The sequence below is a fragment of the Argiope bruennichi genome, chromosome 6 (assembly GCF_947563725.1).
Source record: "Argiope bruennichi chromosome 6, qqArgBrue1.1, whole genome shotgun sequence".
Classification (NCBI taxonomy): Eukaryota; Metazoa; Arthropoda; class Arachnida; order Araneae; family Araneidae; genus Argiope; species Argiope bruennichi.
The window spans coordinates 114430277-114451221 of record NC_079156.1 but is presented as its reverse complement, the minus strand read 5'-3'; the positions used below and the strand labels follow the sequence as shown (position 1 = coordinate 114451221).

The following is a 20945-nucleotide window of genomic DNA, read 5'->3' as shown; positions in this document are numbered from 1 at the left end:
GATAAATTTTACAAAGTTTGACATTTTACTAGCTACTGTGCAATCAATAAGCAGGAGAGAAATTTGAATTAATTTTAAATATGCTTAATAATTCTTAATACAAGTACCACTAAACAATCACATATAAAAATATTTTCACAACCAGTATTAAAAGCAGATTAGCGTATTAGTGCTGAAAAAAAAAGCTCAACAGTGATCAAATAAAACGTTAAAATTACACAATTTTATTATATCATATTTTTAAAAACAGATCATAGTAAAATTTATTAGAATTATACTTAGTTTTATCTACTTGCTACTCTAATAGTTATCAATGCAAATATGCATAAAATAATAAAAATACAGTAATATTAAGAAATCACTGAAAAAAATTTTAAATTTCAAAACATCATTATCAAAAATTATATTTCTATTACAATATGCAGTAAAAGGCACTTAAAATTACAAGATTCTGAGCTAAGAAAAATAATATAAATTACTTACATGGGTTTCAATCAGTTGATTATAAAATGCAAAAGAATCATTGCTGGTAGCAAAAATAAGATCATTGTCTTCAGTCTGAGAAGATGCTAATAATGTAAATCCTAAAGTAATAATAAAAAGCATGAGAAATATTCTAATTTATGTTAAAAAATGAAATTGCTATGAAATGCCCTCTCTCTTCCCTCCTGTTTAATATTTGAATGTTCATTAATAAATAGTCTAATAATACCTTAATGGTTAAGTGAAAACTGTAATTTATGTATATGTTTTGTATCTATGATCTATACCAAAATATTCTACAATGAATCAGTGCACTGCATACATTAAAAACCAATTTAAAATCCACTATTAGATATTTGACATTATAAGAAAATTCATTTATTTTATATCTTATGAAATATCTGTCTCAATAAAACTTACTTTTTATAAAATCTATATGATATTAACAAGTTAGTGAAAAAGAAAAGAAAAGAAATTAATAAATACAAATACAACAGTAGAGAGAATTACTATAATACAACAAGGAAATTATTACAGTAGAAATCAATTTTATTTCCATTTTTTTACGTATATATTAAACTTAAAAATATCATTTTTCAACAGCATTAAACAATATATGTGATTTTTACAAAATTTGTTAATTTTATTAATGATCAAACTTTTATAAAACATGCAAAAAAATAATGCAATAGAACAAAAAATGTATTGCTTCATAAATAAATATATTTGAAATCTTATACTATCATCAATCAGTTTCTAAAACATAGTGAATCAATTTTTAAAAATTAAATACATGAATATGTTCAATACCTTTTTTGTAATATGCCATGCGCACATTTAGAGGTCTAGGAACATCAGCATTAGCAGTAAAGCCAGGAGGCAAACGAACATGCAGTAATGCTAATGTATATGGACGGTTATCACCAAATCCACCATTTGTAGTGAAATAAAGTCTTACACCTAAAACAAAGTTAATTATTATTAATAATAATGATTTTTAAATGAATTTTAGTCACATTGCAACTATATGAAAAACCACAAACATTTATTCTAAACAAACATTTTTGAATTCAGACTTAAAAAAAAATTCCTTGAAATACATGGAAACCATTAATATAAAATATTCAGTGGATATCTACATATTTTGTTAACAATTTAACAAAATATGTTACTTTTGTAGATGTGTTCCAAATGTGATTCAAGTGTAAAGAATACTGGCAGTCAAATGACTAGATGTGGTTGTGATTAACTAGAAGTAAGTGAAGGAATTCTGAGTAATTATGAGAATTTTTTAACCATAAAAATAACTGGATGTCAATATTTCAGATTGACTCTAGCGGACATCCTAATCAGATACATGTTCTCTAGGCAATTAGAAACAAGAATTTGATGCAATAGAATCCCTCAATATAATGAACTCATACATTAGAATTATAAATACTCTTATACTTTATGTAAATAACTATTCATTCTAGACTAATAGTTGAGTTACTTGATTCCCACATTATTAAGTAAAATGCACCATGTATGTGCTATTCAACAGGAATTTAAAAATTCAATTTTATTAGAAAAACATGCAACATATTACAAAGAAATGTACTTTAAAAATTAATTTCATTAACTAATTTATTTAATTAATTAATATCATCACTTGAATTTAATGAAAGACATTCAGAAGCAATGTGCCAGCTCAACTGATTATGATTAATGTTTTACTGGATGCAAAATTTTTAATAGTACTAAGTTAGAATTACTAGTTTAATACTAGAAATTCTTTTTCAAAAATAGTTTGGAAAATAAATTGAGAATGAAGCAACAATAATCACCTGATTGAGTTATAGCAACCAAATGGGCAAATTTAGACTCTTTGGCATCGACAGGACTGATATGAACAACAGGGTAGAAATTTTTCTTGTCAATGGTTCTAATTGGAAGAAAATTGGTCTTTCAAAATATTATATCAGTAAGAAATGGGGGGAAATGTTTTATTGAAGTTTAAAGAAAATAAAATCATAACAGAAACTAATACATGATGAATTACAGAATAATATAGTAAGTGACAGTTATTACCTGGCAATATCAGAAGCCTGATGAACAATTGCATGCTGATGAAGAACATGAACCTTACTCATTTGTTTACCATCTTTTCCCAAATCAAAAACCTACAGTAATCATTTTACATATATATATATATATATATATATATATATATATATATATATATATATATATATATATATATATATATATATATATATATAAAATATTAGAGAAAGTTTATTAAAAGTAAAACATTTATATTTGTTTTAAGAACAGTAATGGATAAAACAATAAGCAATTTTATTTTAATTTGAAAAATTGCATTAAAAAATACACAAAGGAGAAGAGTAAAAATAATCTATTTAGCTGTTTATCTCTCTATAAAATTCTATTAAAACAGGTACAAAAAGATTTTACACCATCATGAAATTAGTATAATCAATTTACATTAATCATAAATTAAAACATTCTGTAAGCATTTATAATCAGAAAGGGGGAAAAATCATCTACAAGAATTTATAATATTTTACTTATTAGTTGCATAAAAGAGCCTAACTAACAATAGCACAAATTGTTTAAATTATGATAGAATTTCTCTACCCCAAAAGCTTATTTTTGATTTGTAAAGAAATTATACCCTGAACATATTTAATTTGTAGGTAATAAAAGCAGTAGACATTATCAATTCAAACGAATAATTTAAACATGTCATTTTAAACTTCTGTTAGCAGTGCTTTGATATCAATGTACCCAATGGTTAGAAAGTTAGGGTAAATAAATAAATCCTTCCATAAGTGATGAAAATAAAGTACTAAAAAACCCCTTCGGAAATGTATATTCAAATGTACTATTACTCATGCAATTTTATATAACACAAAAACAAGAATTCTTTTGCACAAGAAAGATTAAAAGGATTGCTTTACCTGAATGGATCCTTTCTCAAGTCTAGCATATAATACATGCCTTGTATCATCAACAGCTATTTGAAGAACAGCATCTTTAAAAAATTTAATATAAACATTAATACCAATTTTTAAAAAAACAAATCAGATTAATTTAAAATTAAATACAAAAATATTAATTTCTGCACACTTTCAATGTACCAAGCTAACTATATTTTCTAAAATGAAATCTATTGAAGACTTAATTGTGTTAATCATTTATTCAATTATATAATTAAACTTGTCAGTTTCAGTCACAGTCTTGTGGTGTTTGTAACTGAAATTGTTCACCAACTGTTGGTTTTTCAATTATCAATACAAACAAGCAATATATATATAAAAAAAATTAAAGTCAATTCCTACTTATTTTTTTATGTTATTTATATATATCTTATATTATTGTGATCGGATGTTGTGTCAGTAACCTCAGAGCTTGGCGACCATTTGGCGATTTTGGCTACCAAATAGAAATTACTGGACAAATTTGATTGATTAATTAATTAATCTGATTAGTAATTCTTTGAAAAAAACTATTAAATTAAGTGTTATCCACTACAAGTTTAAAAAAATGTATTTGAACTTCAGTGGATGAATAAATTTTATTAACGATTGAAAATTTGAACAATATATATATATTGTTCAAATATATATAACTATATATATATATATATATAGGAAGAGTGTGAACTAATAGTAGGAATTGAAAAATATAATTATTTGGTAAGAAATAGTGTTTTTACAATTACTTTATACTCAATATTAGTAATCAATACATTTTTTCCCCCCTATAAGGACTATATTTTTTTTAAAGAAAATTACAAAATTACTTTTCAGAAGTGATTAATTAACTAAAGTGATTTAGTTTAATAAATGAATCTACAATACATAATACTGTACAAGTGTCTTATTTATTAAATTGCAGAGAATTCACAAAAGGTCAGGTTAAATAAATAGGAATCAATGAAAAAAAATTTTGTATCATACCAAAAACATGTATATTACTGACACACAAAGAGAAACAGCTTTGCTACAAGATATTAAAAAAACTATATTTGCCATTATATTAAAAAAGTAATTTGCCATAAAATATTTCTACTATAACTTATTTTTCATAAAACAAAATTAGGAAAATGAAGCAATATTGAATTAATTTCTGTTGAATCTTATATCTTTTAATGAACAAATGTGACATATGAACATTGTCAGTTAGATTATATATATATATATATATATATATATCTCATAAACAAATTTGGATCAAACTTTATATTTAGATAGGTTTTGACTTTTATTTGTATAGGTGTCTTTCCTGAAAAAAGGCAGTTTTCAAATATATATATATGTAAACATAATTTTTGAAGCAGAGTCAGGGCCGAAGAGAGCAGAAGAAGGAGAGAAGAAACTTTGAATTTTTTACTTCGTTTTATTCTATCCAGGTAGGCATGATTTATGTAAAAGCAGAAGAAACAAACACATCGACACAGAACAACATACGAGCGAAATGAGGAAAAGCTAATCTAAAATTTATCCCCGTGATTATATACCGTGATATTTTGATAAGGATTTCTCTACATGTGTCGAATTAGGTAAGGGAATTATAGGAATCTTTTCGAAGAATTTATTTAGGTCCGCAATTTTTTATCCCTTCACTTGGAGTGTTTCAACTGCTGACCTAAGCATTTTTACAAAGATTCTGCTGGATTATTAAATAGATAAAGTGGAATAGGATCAGGAAATAAGAGAATATTTTAGAATGAATTTGATATGGGCTAAATTAAGCTGAAAGTTAGGAAATTAATTAAGTTTAAATTAGATTTTAAAATATCATTACATATAACTAGTTATTAGAATAAGTATATTCAAGTTCCGCTTCGATGTGTGGATAGTGCAGTATAGTGGTTCGAACAACATGAATCATGCATATCTTGTGGATCCTCAGTTTCAGTAGCATTTCTTTTTCTTTCCTCCTTTACTTATGTATTTATATTTAATGTTCTTGCTTTTTAAGTTGATCTATATAAGTGTCTTTCCTGAAAAACACCGGAAAAAAAAAAGGTGGAGGACAACAAGAGGAAGAAATACTAGAATTTTGGTACATAAATATTATTTGGAATCATGAATTTTAATAATGTTTGATTTTTGCACAACTGTTGATAAAATTTTCCAACCATGGAAAAAACTCATATCATTAAATTAGCACAAATATTTTTTATATGTTAACCGTAACATTAGAATCTAAATATTTCCATTTCCTTATGAAATAAACAACTTACATTTAATTATTCTGTCATTCATATCTTAATTGATTTATTATACAAAATACAGCAAACAATATTTTTTAAAAAACCAAGTAAGTCAAACTCGCAGTGTGCTGTAAGGTAAAAATGTTAGCTTGAACCAAAATTAATAGAGCAAATCAAATTTAACAATAGTACAATTTTTAACATATTGAATGCATAGAGGTTAGGAGCTTAAAAGAGCTATATAATTAGAAATGCAAACTTTGTAATAAAATATAAAGTTGCAAACAATAAAACTTGAATGAGATTACATTAAAATCTGACAATTTTCAAAAATGATTTCATTTTCATTCATATATCACAAAATTTAAATTACCATCTTCTGAAAATGCTAAACTTAGAAAGGATGGCACTAGGAATGATAAAGTACTGCTAGAGTGATTGATTTTACGACACTTTCTACCAAACCAACTGTCTTGTGCCTAAATAAAAAGGAGGAAAAATACAATAAAAATATGAAAACTATTAAAATATTTCAAAATAAAAAATAAATAAAAAAAATTAAGAATACATAGGTTCAAATATTAAGGAGAGAGAATAAATGGACATTATTTTCAAATCAAATATACAACTTAAATTATCAGCATTAGTGAAGTAATTTCATCAAAATTTACTTTTTTATGGAAATAAGATAAAAAAAGATACTGCTAATAATAAATTATATCTATTAAACAGTATTGTTTTAAAGGTAGCTTTACTGATAATTTTAACATCTAAATTACTTCAATATTTAAAATTTATTAATAGCTTGAAAAATATTTAGAAATGAATATTAAAAAATCATTTCAAATTATAATTAGATTTTGCTATACACAAAATGTAAACAAATGTATGAACATCCCCTTATTTAAATGAATTTTATCAGTTATCATTATAAATAATGAAAACTATACAAAAAGCTTTAAAATATATTTTTCACTCAAAATGATAAACAAAAAGTAAAAACATAACAATCATTTTAGAATTTTTCTACAAAAATCATTTAATTCACAAATTTACCAATGACAATTAATTAAAGAGGCAGCATACTTTCACATTTGATTCTCAAAACATGAAAATTTTTAATGTCAAAAATTTTAGTCATATGTACTTTTTTTTTCCCCCAAAACATCTTTACTACATTTTAATTATACATTAAAAATATTTTAGACTGATCAGCTAATAATAGAATTTAAATAATAATTGTAAAATAAATGAATTAATTGCATCTTTTTACCCATTAGCTGCCTAAACAATTAAATTAAATTCTTTTATTATCAACTTTTTAAAATGAATTAATAATTAAAAAAGAAACTTTTAATTTGCAGACATTTTTTTTAATTCTTTAAAAAAACATTGTTAAGAGCATGTTACAATGCTTTATACGAGAAAACATTCAATACATATCTGTATGGTACAGATTACAAATACAGAAATGCTATACCTGATAAGTAAATTCATAAACACAGCCATCTTTACCACCTAAAAATATGCGACCATCATCTGTCCCTGCAAATGTGCACATATGAACATTGTCAGTTGGATAAGAGAACAATGGTTCTGGAAGCATGTGCATTTCTTCAAACGGAGATGAAGCTTTAAAATACAGGGAAAAAATTATTAAAAAATATTCAAACTTTCTTATGTTTCATTATTCAGACAATAATGAAAGCAATACAATTTTAAACATAAATTTAACATACTTCTATCTTGGGTTGTAAAATTGACTCCAAGCAATACGATTTCAACAGGTGTGGTCAAGCAAAGTAAATAATGAATAAAATTTTGAAATACATCTGTAATTGTACAAACAAACAAAAAAATATTATTACACAGAAAGTTTTAAAATATTGTATAAAGGTATAGCTTTGTAAATATTGTAAGTTAATCCATATAAAGTTTTCTAAAATATTAATAATATAAAATTTGGATATATGCTATAATCAATGATAATTTGAAAATAAAGTAGTACAAAATATGAACAAATTACTTGTGACATATAAAAGAAACGTTATTTTACTAAAGACATTTTTATTTTACAAGGGTTGGAATTTTAATAGTGGCAACTATTTATTTACATGGAATACAAAAGTGATTCATGTCACCATGTTTTACAGTCCTTGAATATAGTCGCCAGCATTGTGTGCAACCCATTTCCAACTATGTGAAAGTCGCAGAACACCATAGCAGTGCATGTTCTGTTGATAGTTTGAATGGACTGGTCTACTATCGCAAGAATCTCTGGAACAGTTTTGAAGCAAATGCCATGAAGTGGTTCCTTCATCCTAGGAATTAAGTCAAAGTCACAATGTCTTAGATCTAGGGAGTATGGTGGATGGTAAAGTACTTCTCAACTCTATCGATCAAGCAAATCAGCCACAGCTAGTGCTGCATGCAACCGAGCACTGTCATGCAAAATGATAGGGTCGTTCTGCAGAAAGTGTCGCCATTTTTTTCTCAAAGCTGGTCTGAGATGGTGCTCCAAAAATGAGCAGTAATACTGCACATTGACGGTCTGCTGTGGGGGAACAGTATGTGTTAGGATGACACTATCACAGTTGTATATGAGAATCAGCATAACCTTCGCATTGCTGGGGTTCCGAAGAAAGTTTGAACTCTGTGGTGATCCATTATGACGCCATTCGTTTGGTTGGCATTTCAGTTTTGGCTGGTAAGATCTGGCCCAAGTCTCATCCAGCATAATGATACGGTGTAAAAACTCCTTTCCTTCACGGTCATAGCACTCCAGGTGGATTCGAGCAACATTATATCATAGCCACTTTTGCATTTCCCTCAAATGATTTGGAACCCATCGTGAAGCAATTTTTCACATGCCCAGACGTTCCTTCAGAATGTGCAGCACAGTCGTATGTGCAAGTCATGTCTGTCGGGTCAGCTCATGAATGGTTCGCATCGATCACTGTCCATTAGTGCGGCAACAGCATGCACTTCTGCTTCGCTGACACTAGAACGACCAAGCGATACATGTCTGCCACATTTTGGCATCCTTCATTCAAGACTTTTCCCATATTGCACCAGTTCTGTAAAGCAAAGCAGATTCCTCGCAAGCCTCTTGAAGCCCTAGTTGACATTTTTGTGCTGTACGACTTCTAGCACATTCAATTTTTATCCAACTTCGTTGTTCTTGTTTTGAAAACATCCTAACAACATTTACTTTAAACCGCAAGCTAATACAGGATCAGTTTTTCGCGTCACTCTGCATGCACATGATGTAGGAAGGACGAGTCTTTTTGTTAAGAGGGAAGGTAGGTATGTAGCTAACATGTGTTATTTGTGACATTCTTTGGTTTTGTTGCATGGCGTCTTTACAACAGTGTTACCACTATTAAAAATCCAACTCCCATAATATCAGTATTTACATATAAATAATACATTTAACAGAGGGACAAAATTTATATAGTTAAAAAATATATTTTGTTCTTAACATCATATTGCAGATAACTAACTTTTTACCTGGTTTGGGTTTAACAAGACCAACACAGAGTATAGTTTCATTGAGGCCATCAAAATATGCCAGGTCACTCCTATAATAAACAAGAAATTTATTATAATTTGGCAAGTTAAAATTCTCACGATTCTATCTCACTTTTTCTTGCACATGTCATGCTTTAAAATTTAAAATACTTTAATATACTCGATTTGTATAAGTTTTATTGGAAATTTCCAAAATACTGTTATCTATACATAAAGAATTTCTTAAGTTTTTAATTAATAAAATTAAAAATTATTGCATTAAAAATTCATAATTATTTCTTTATTTTCACAAAAAATTAATAGATATAAGGAAAGGTATTAAAAAAAATTGAAATATTTTTTTTAAGAAACTTTTTATTACAGAAATTTGAAACATTTTGTGTAAAATTGATGCTATTATTTATTTAGATATATACATATATTTTGGGTAAACAGAAATGTCTACAATTCACAAAAATAATAGAGAGATTCAGCTGATTTATTACAAAATTTTAAAATATATATCTTTTTTTTAAATAAATTTTATAGTATACAGAAAAAAAATGCTATTAGAAAACTGAATATAAATGTCAGATTTATGTGTAAATAAGTTTTGTTTTCTTTAAAAAAATAAATATGATTTTATAACCCTTTTTGAAATAATTCACATGTGTATCCATTTCTTTTATACTTTATATAAAACTAGTCAGAAAGTTTCAGTTACCTATAAGTATGAGAGGAAAAAATTAGTTTCAATCATTTATATAATATCACTCAATATTCCTATTATTTCTTCCATCACGATTTAAGCCTTAATTTGAATGTTACACCCGAGATCTTATAACATTGCTCATCATGAACTTATCGATTGGGCTAGCGAGATGTGAAATACTAGAGGTAGGATAATGTACTTGAATGTATTTATAAAAATTTCTGTTCAATATGAAATATCTTGCAATACTTAATTTTCAACAGTATTTTAACTTACATTTATTTTTTCACTATTTCTAGTTAATAGTGTAACTTAAAGTAAAAGCAGAAGAATAAATTATGTTCAAAAGTATTCAATTTTAAAAGGATGAAATTTATTCTTTAGAAATCATTCATTGCTTTTTGAGTTTAATTTATATTATATTATTTATATATATAAACCCAGCATTAATTAGGAGGTCTAATACTTTCCTACAAGAATAATTCACTGTAGTTCTTGTTCACCCAAAATGACTAATTTTGAGAGTGTTTAATAATTTTCATAGTAAAAAATAGGATGATCTGAAAAGGTTAATTCTTTATTCTTTCAATGCATTATGATCATCAATAACCTTTATAATATTTTTGCAATAATGAAAAATCAAATCCAATTTTCAATATTATCATCATATATAAATTTTTACAATATTATGAAATTCATATTAATCTACATCAATAAACATAGAACTTATATTATTGCTTGGATTGTATCGCACAATACAATATGATGCTAACAGTCACCAGAAAAAATAATTGCATTTTTAGAAAGAGCTTTTTGATTTCATTACAAAAAACTGCCTCATTTTCTCTAAAAAACTTAAGAATGTTTTTGTATTAATATTATTCGTTTCTCAATGCATTTTAAGATACTAAAGACATTTATAGTATTTTTGTAGCATAAAAAGAAATTAAATCCAAAATTTAATTACATACTTATTCTGTCACATTGTACACAATAAAAATGAAACTTATAACAATGACATTCTTTTCCATAAAAAGAGATAATATTCAGCATCTTAAAAAATAATTGTCCCTCAGGATATTTTAAAAACATAAGTGAAATGGATATTCAGAATTTAAATAAATATTTTTATGAATTTTCTACCTTTTAGGATATTTTTAAAAATTTAGCATCAAAGAAATATTGAAGTACATTGTAGATTTTTCAACATTTTGGAATTTCTTTGCATTCATTATATATAATATTCCCGTGCTACTGAAGAAAAATAAAATGCAATTAATATCTGATTAAAAAAACTTTCAAACTTCAGTTCTCACATTAAATCACCTTTTTAAATACAAATATAAATAGTTCTATAGGAGAATAACTTAAAATTACATATAATGCGCAGTTTATAGTTGACATGCATAAAAATTATAGACAAGTAATTAATATAGCACTTACCCATCATGAAATGACCACAGAAATATATTGCTATCAATTGTTAACCAAGCACGTCCAATTTCAGGAAATAAGCCCATTTGGCAGTTGCTTTGCATAACTAAATTAAGTTAAGGAAGATTTTTTTTCAACCTCTCATAAGTAAAATAAGTATTATTTAAATGCAGATCGAAAATAGCTCTTTCAATCAATAACATTTTACCATAAGTGTTATTTACTTCGAACGATAAAAAGTAATTAATAAGATTCCAAAATTTCTTTTCATATATTAACAAAATTTCTGCTCGAGTTTTTCTAGAATCAATTTTAGAGGGTTATTTTTTAAAAATTATACACAAAATCATAATGCTCTTCTAATTATGGCTCAGTATATAGAAGAATTTGGTCAATTATACTTTAAATAAACTTTAAAGTTGCATACAATACCACTATGAAGTTTATTTTTATTATTTAATTAATTCCATGTTGGAAAAAATATGTTACTTTTCATTCATTATGCAATTCATTAGTTATTTATCTCCCTGGAAAAAGTTGTATACATTGACATCAGAATTTTTTTAATAATAAAATTATCATTTCAACAAAATTGCTTTATTAAAATGCTTTTTTTTCTCCAATTTATAATAAATAACATATTTTATTATTTATTAAATTATACATACTGTAAAAAATGAAATTAATGCAATTATGTATGACTATATAATGTAATTAATATAAATCAATGTAATTAAACAATGAACCAAGTTATTTCTGGTAATAAATACATATAATGTGAAATAAAAAAAATTATCATGCTCTTATTTTTCTGCCAAATAGTGTTCACTAAAAATTTAGAAATGTTTTTATATACCAATTAAACAAATATTGCCTTGAATATACTAATTATTTAGGATTATTTGTCTTTATATTGAGATAAAAATTATCATACATAGTACCACTTGAATTTTAATTTATTATCTGCTTACTTCAATTGCTCATACCTATTCGTAATCATCCTCTGATGCAGATTTGGGTAGTTAAATTTTATTTTGAAAATTCAAATAGCATCTCATATTTGAAAAAAGAGTAAATTTACAACTGGAATGCAAAGTTCTGCGTATTTGAGATACACTCTTAATCATGGGAAAGCAGCAATCATAAGTGAAACTTAAGTTTACATCTGGAATGCAAAGTTCTTCTTCGTGTTTGAGATACACTTCAATCATGGGAAAGCAGCAATCATAAGTGAAACTTATCATATAGAATAAAATTTTTACATTTCAGGCCTGCAACCTATAAAATTTATTACAAAAAAAGCAAAAAAAAAAAAAAAAGGATTAAGTGCATACATAAAAATACATATCAGAATACTAAAAGTTTTAAAAATCACATTTCTCAAATAATTAAGACAATTACAAAAAAGGTGAGAAAACATATAACTGTAATATTTTATTTTAGCCTAATAACATAAAACCTCAACGTACCACAACAATATGTATTTAATTAAAATATAAATTTAATTAGAATATAAAAAATGATTTCTTAAATTATACCTAATTTAAAAATATAGTTATTCTTAAATTTATAGCAAAAAGGATTTTGAAGAAAGACATAAACATGATATTTTCATTAACATTGTAGTTAGCAACAAATAAATAATTAGCAATTACATAAAAGGGGCAATTTTAACTTCAAAATTTTACTTAAATTTTTATAATATTCCATTATAGATAGTCATTTTGAACCATCAATAAATAGCTGATGTATGGGAAAATGAGAAGAAAAAAGAACAGTGTAGTCCTCTTATTTCTTTGATACACTACAAATACAAACAAAAACTTTTTACAAAAATCAGACCTAGAAATTATAATTCAATTACATCCTTTAAAGAACTATAGTTCTTGTAATGTTTAATCAATTAGCAAATTATATAAAATCACCTTTCAAAAATAATTAATTCTATATAAGAAAACTAGATTCTAATAAAACAAATCAATAATTCCTATTTTCATTGAAATAATAATAAATAAAAATATTAAAATTATTCTCATACCAATCCTAAAATTATCAGTGAAGACAAATATATTTTTTAAAATTGTTACATTTGACCCGACTTATTTTAAATATTTACCATCCATCCATTTAATATAATAAAAGAATACAATGACTAACACTTTATATAGTAGGAAAAAAGTTATAATATACAGTATACTCCTGAGCATCTGGCGTAGTGTGTTGGAAGGAATGGCCGAATACCAAAAAAGCAAGATAGGACAGAGTTCTATGAACTCTTTTTTTTTTTTTTTTTTTTTGCCCACTGATACCACAAAAAAAAGCTTTTATGCTAAAATTCACTGTTTTAATATATATTTTCTCACTTCTTATTGAATACTAAGCCCTTCATTTATTTAATGTCAGATAGAATGTGAACACATCCCGGTGAATCATAGGAGCAATTGCTGGTAAAATATTGATTTTACCAGCAATTGCTCCTATGATACAGAAGACTCTAGTAGCTTAACTAGTAGACTACTAGTAGCTTAAATATGTTTATATAACTCTTAACTCAGAAGCTACATTTTTTGCTATTACACCAGAGTCTAGTCACTGTATAGCACATAATTTCCCCTCCATAGTCCCTCTATTTTCATTTTTCACCCATTTTGAAATTTTCACCGTGGTACAGTTAAAAAAAGATTTCGTACATCCTAAGAACAATTTACGAATACTATACAGTTATAATCAGGAACAGCGGCAACAATTGAGGTCAGTTACACAGCCGACAAAACAATGAAAAATGAGTAGAACTGCTCTTTCCCAGTCACAACTTGTATTTTGCACACGACATGTAAGAGGATCTTAGCAGACACCTACTTCCAATGTCTTGGCAATGTTGCCAATGCAATGCCTTACCTTCCTCTTTTAATTGCAATAAGAGAAAACTAGGCCGGATAGTACAGACAGTCGCGAACCAGATACTCAGGAGTGTACTATACTATTAAAATTGCATAAGAAGTCTATTTCCAAGGATACAACCAAACTGTTCCACCAGTTCTGAAGGTAATGGTATTCTTTTTACCAAATTCAATTGTGAAAGGGAATGTAGACTGATACTCAATTCAGATATTCCAGGATAATCTTGATCATTAAGACCACTCACTGTGGGCAATGTGGCTGTAATGGGAAGAAGGGGATGAAAATACTAAGCAACAAGAAAATGAAATGATGTAAAGAAGTTATGTAAATATACTTTTCAGAATTTTTAATCATTTTTAAATGATCAAATCATTTCAAAATGCTTATTATGCCAATAAAAAATTCCTACAATTATATACAAGAAATTTATATTTGCTTCATTTAACATTACTTGAACTACCAAACTATATTAGAACAGGAAACTTGAACTACTAAATTATAAGAAATTAAATTACTTGAACTACTAAACTATAATCCTCAGCAGCACAGTGTCCCATTACATGTAACACCTAACTTCGGTCGTTTCTAAAATTGTTAAATTCAACTATAAATGGTAAAATATAAGTTTAAGATTCACTTATAAACCTCTTTTTGAAATAGATGAAAATTTAAATCAAGCTGATTCATAATTTTCAGTTATAGTGTGTTTTGTAAAAGCTTATTTTTTCAAGAAATTTTGTTAATTTTATCTAGTAAAAAATAATTGTTGGAAAAATAATTATGTATTTTGTTGGCTGTATCTAAAATTGTTTATTCTATATACTTTTAAATTTTTTATAGAGAAAGCATACATATAATCATTGGACAACATTAGGTGTTCCATCAGGTGGAACACTGCAGCGTTCATGTTACTCAGTGGGATGCTATATGCCAGAAAGAGAACACTTGTGTCTTTGTTTCCTGTTTTTCTCTCTTTTTTATGGAAAATGAACTCAATGCAAGGAATATTGTTTGGGAGGGTCAAAATTCCTGGAAATGTCCCACCTTTACTCTGGATCTAAAGTTTTTTTGGTTTTACTTTTTTTTTATCAATAGCTATGATCATCCTTACTTAGAGTGGCATGAAGTTTCCTGCTGTTTATTATTTGCTAACATTCATTTTGTTTAATAATGTAAATATCTTTTAATTATATATATATATTGTTGTACATCTTTTATTTGAAATATAACTGTAAATTTTTTATTTAAGATGTAAATTTATAATACTGAGAGATGAACTAAGTCTTTCTAAACACCAAAAATGCATCAAACATTGCCCTCCAATAACAAATCTGTGCATGCTTCCTTATAATGTAACTTGAATCATGCTAAATCTGCTACACAGATATAAAATAGTGTTTTTTTTATTCAAATGCTAGTGAATTTACACATTTTCGCATCTTCACCGTAATGCTCACCTAGTGGCACTTTTCAGAGTTCTAATGGCACAGTGTTCCAACTGATGGAATATCCCCAAAATCAAAACGATAAGTACAATTATCATGAGATTTTACCTTTGTATTCCTATAGGCCTAAATAAGTTATCCACAAATTCTTTCTTTTGAGTTCAAAATTTAAAGGGTAGTATGCCATGGAAGGTTAAAGAAATTAAGTGATATTATTAATTTAAACAAAATTTAGTAATACTGACAAATAGTTAAGAATGAATAAGATGAAAAGTTGTCAATATTATTAAATAAATAAAATTGTTCAAAATAAGTTATAAAGAATTATAGAAAAGGTTGTTCTTTTTAAATTCTACACCATATATTTTCAGATTTTTCAATCAAGCATTTTATTTTGCCCTCCCCCCCAACATAATAATTCTAGTTTGTATCCATTAGAAAACTGCATATTTCTGAAAGCCAGTTTACGTTTGAAAACCAATAATTGAATTTTAATTATAAAGGGAAAAGACAATTTTCTACTGTAAAGAAAGAAATAATTTTTAAGTCAAAAATTAAACAAATTTTACCTCCACCCATTTTCAAACAATCTGTCAATTCAGGATATGAATTATCCTGTTGCATCTGCATATCTACCATCTTTGTAGACGACTCCAAAACATCCTTTGGCACTCCATTGACCGAATGGGAACTGGTATCTAATGTGGGCATCTTTGCCACCATTTTGCTTAGTATGAAACAAAAATCTGTTAAGAAATAAAAAATTTTTTTAAAAATCAATCAAATAACTTACATCAATTTATAATTCTAAATATCATATTGCCTGTAAGAAAAACTTTACTGATTAGGAAATACTGAATTTCAACATCTATATCTCAAGAATATAAAAACAATCAAAATTATTTGCATTTATAATTTTATAAGTAAAATTACCCTTTAAATGCATGAAAATATAGGATACGGCAGAGTAAAATTACCATAAATTTGGTTATTTTCAAACTTGGCAAGCTGTATTCCTTAAATTATGTTAAAAATTTACTATATTTTGAAAGATATTTTATATTACACTAACTGATAATTACTACAACTTGATAATTTACTTATTTTTTAAAGCAATAAAATCGAGTAATCATTATTATTTTTTTAAGGCTAGTTACAATGATCAATTTACCCCATGCCGTGGGATAAAAAATCATAGATGGGTGGAGGGGGGATGAAATTATAATAAAAATTCTACAGTAAAAGAGACGTCAGTCTTTTAAAAATTTATTCATGAAAAAAGATTAACATTTGAATTCAAATACCCAAAAAATTAAAGTCCTGCAGTATTGAAATTGGTTCATGTAGCATTTGAATGATTTGTTCACTTTCATTCATATCTTCATTTTTTGGAAGAAAAAAAAATTCTTTCCAAGAATAGATTTAATTGTATATTAATTGTAAACAAGCCGTTTTCTGTTACAAAATAGCATTAACCAAAATTTTCATTAATATTTCCAACAGAGGTTATTTGACTTTTTCTTTTTCCTTTGATTTTCTTCCGAGCTGCAGTATTAGTTTTTATTGCTATCATAGTTTTTGAAGAATAGCTTTCTCCATTTTATGTTTTAAATGCTTTTCATGAAAATGAGTTACAATCACACTTGCAATTAGAACCTCAATTGCTATCACCTACGTATCTTTTCGCATTCGAATTTTTCTGGAAAATTTTTGTTTGCCCAATGTTGGAGGTATTAAGGGCCAGAGAATAACTAATTTTAATGCTTTCACAGGCAACAACGGTTTTTAAAATAATAGGAAGGTTATCATCTTTTATTTAATTTAAGGGAGTTTAAACTTCTCCTTTGAAATTAATAGAGTTTGCACTCTATTTGGTTCTCAATTTTAAAAATATTCTATAAACTGATCATATAAAACCACTTTTAAAAGATTTCTTTTCACTTTTCTTCAAAGAAGCAAACAATTCAAGTTACAAATTGATTAAATCTTAAAATTATATTTGATAGATGAATATAAATTGTGAGAATGCAAAGAATATCAACATGATGAAATGTGCATAGTATGAAAAAAAAAAAAAAAAAATCTACAACTATAGAGAAGAAGCACGACACTATATTATACTTAAACAATTTGGGCAAAGTATTTAAATTTTGGAATTTTATCATTGTTCATTTAAAGTTTTAATTATACATGATTTGAACTTTATGTATATATAATATCAATTATATAAATCACAATGTTTACATTTTTCAAATAACTGTGACATTATCATTAAATTCACTTAAAAAGAAAAATAGTTGTAATTTTATCAGAATATATGCTTATGTCACCTATTTTTCAAAAAAAAAAAAAAAAAAGAGAGAGAGAGAGAGAGAGAGTCTCTTAACCATTATCTAAGCATACTCCAGCAGTTAAGCCAGATACTATGTTCATTTTACATCACTTTACTTAAACTGCTCTAAAAAAATTAAATGAATATAACTTCCCTAGGTATAGTATTATATTCCTTAAGAATAAGAATAGGCAATGTATTGTCAAATTTTTATGAACTTTAATTTTTCTCATTTAAACTTCCCTTTCATAGAAAAAGTCGAATTTAAAATTAGAAATATACTAATTCATACTAAAAAAATATTGCCAAATTAAAAAATTTTGCTTATGATACAAAAGCTTTAAAGAATATCAGTATACTGATCAAATAATAAATTTCGCAATTATTGTATGCTTTCTGAAGACTGTTTATCCTTCCAGATCATTTTATCACCATCTTGTCCTAATAATTAAATAAGCTAACAGAAATTAGGATCTAGAAGAAACTACAAACCAACTTCAAAGGGTACCAACCAACCCTTGCTACCAACTTCAAAGAATTCTTGGTTGTAATAGTAACCAAAAGATGCCAAGAAAACATTTCGCCAATTTGACGATTTCAATCATCAAACTATATAGTATGTAATTTACACATTCAAAATTTTTCATACAAAATAATAATGCACTTGAATACATTTTTATAATTTGATGAAATTTTTTCTTGGCACTTTTTGGTTGGCAATAAAATCAAATAGCACCTTTCAAAGTTAATCATTAAATAAAATGCTTTTTGAAACGGTACTTGATGATATGTGTTGCACAGTTTTACAATTTATCTTTGTTTATGTTTTGATATTTTTTTGCTTACATATTTTAACTAAAAAATAAAAATACATCCCAAACAATATACTTATAATTATTTTCAGTTACTTTACACTGAATGCTTTTATTTAAGTATTTAGACTAATGTAGCTTTCATATACATTATTCCATATAAATTTATCCCAATAATGCTTGTCATCAACAGACATGATACAGACTTAGAACAAAACAAACTGACCAAGTATAAACACTGAGAAGTAAAATAAGTATGAACAATAAAATGAATAAATTTATACAAAAAGAGATGGGGATAATGAATTTATAGTGTCAAAAGCTACTTATTAAGCATTTTACAGTCTGCACTGTTATCATTTTGTCATAGGTAAAGTTTATTAAAAAACTTATAGATTATAATAGCATTTACTGAAAATACATGTGGCAAATTTATAATTTTCTAAAGAATGTAAAAATATTGCTAAAAATTCTGATTCCAAGAGCCAAATTAATTCATGAAGACAAAAAGAAAATACAAAAATTCATGACAGGCTTAGGAATATAAGGCCTTCAATAGAAAAGATATTATTTATATCAATAAATTACAGAAATTGATGAATTTATGTTGGCAGAAAAGATTGATTTCTCCACCAGGAATATAAATTCTACTACTGTGTTCCTAAATAAAAATTTATCATCAAGATAAATGCTAATAACCACCACTTAACAATCACATCACTTGCTTTGTTATTTTTCACTTTACTGAATAAAGCATGTCTTCCTGCCTACATGTTTTATTATATACATATCTATTTAACTGTGATGAGACATTTTCACAAGCATTTCCTATAAATTAGCATAATTCTTTTCTGCGTAATACTGTCATCTAAAGTAATATCAATACTGAGATTAAAAATCCAATAACATATTCACCATAATAATAATCTTTCAAATCATTACTGATATTAAGATTAAAATCTCAACTATTAATTTTACTACAAAAAATCACTTTAAAAACATTTTCAATTTCATGTAAACAAAAATAAATTGTTAAAACTTTTATCATTCAATACTGAATCGAACTAAATTACAAAACTATTAAGTACAAAGAAATTTTACAACAATGTTATTTCAAAACATGAAGGATTCTTAACTCATTCTTTTAACTTAACTTTCTTAAACTCATTCTTTTATAAATTCATTTTGGTATCAATAATAAATTTCACATAGAACTTTATCAAAATCCTTCGAGAGTATAAATATTTCCCCAAGATGAAAATCTTTTCAAGTCAAAAATGGATCTATTTAATCTTATTTACTCTTGTACAATCTAATAATGCTGCATTCCTATGAAATATATACCAGAATATAAAATGGTTCAAATATTATGCGCCGATAAACATTCAATAACAAACACAACGTGATTGCTAAAAAATTTCCGCGCATTTTGAAGTAGTGCCGAAAACAACACACGCACAAACAGACTGAGAATAAACGCTTTGCTATAGTCCTCATGCAATGGCTAAATAAAATTCATTATGATGTAAGAAAAAGTTATTTAATAACAAACCAATTAATTAAATCTGGATGAAGGGCTGCTAAACAATTTTGAGACAAACTCTATAACATTTTGAATTGAGCAAACTAAAAACATTGCCAGTTTGAAAATCCAATATATCACAAGTTAGAAAAATATATATTTAAAAAAAAGAAAGGAGTCTAATGTTTTATTTTTCTTTTTTAACTTGTAGCAAAAATACATCGGAAGATATGACTTCATATGTGCAAACAAAAACAAAAAATAATGATTTATGAACAAAACAAAATTGGAAAATTGAAACAGAGAAAAAAAGAAGTAGGAAGGTATTCATTTAATAGAACCTCGAAATGTAATCAAAAACCTATTGAAACACATAACAATAAACACATTATCTTATATTTTTCTCTATTAATACTCTCAATAATTAATTCAGTATTGATGATTTGACATAGATTGATGTTCTTTATTATAAAACAATCAAAAATGTGGAGGTGTTAATTTCTTTAAAACTTTAAATTTACACCGAATATTAGTTTTCATTTTGACACGATTAAGTGAAAAATTCATGGG

At 26.2% G+C, this 20945-nt stretch overlaps 1 protein-coding gene across 2 annotated transcripts in view; it reads right to left on the bottom strand.

Annotated features, from left to right (window-relative positions):
- LOC129972581 (nuclear pore complex protein Nup155-like) overlaps positions 1–20525 on the bottom strand; it is a 52216-nt gene extending 31691 nt beyond the window's left edge. Inside the window, exons 1-13 of one of the 2 annotated variants that reach the window (XM_056086771.1) lie at positions 20406–20525; positions 16279–16455; positions 14382–14522; positions 11373–11469; positions 9218–9288; positions 7447–7539; positions 7188–7339; positions 6081–6186; positions 3447–3520; positions 2554–2645; positions 2310–2407; positions 1294–1443; positions 484–584 (exon numbers count right to left, since the gene is read on the bottom strand). In XM_056086771.1, the coding sequence (XP_055942746.1) occupies positions 484–584; positions 1294–1443; positions 2310–2407; positions 2554–2645; positions 3447–3520; positions 6081–6186; positions 7188–7339; positions 7447–7539; positions 9218–9288; positions 11373–11469; positions 14382–14522; positions 16279–16432 (1329 nt within the window). In that variant the 5' untranslated portion in view covers positions 16433–16455; positions 20406–20525. Of the gene's footprint in view, positions 1–483; positions 585–1293; positions 1444–2309; positions 2408–2553; positions 2646–3446; positions 3521–6080; positions 6187–7187; positions 7340–7446; positions 7540–9217; positions 9289–11372; positions 11470–14381; positions 14523–16278; positions 16456–20197; positions 20304–20405 lie in introns of those variants that run through there. The other variant, XM_056086773.1, reaches the window with a different exon arrangement.
- Between the last annotated feature and the right edge of the window lie 420 nt (positions 20526–20945).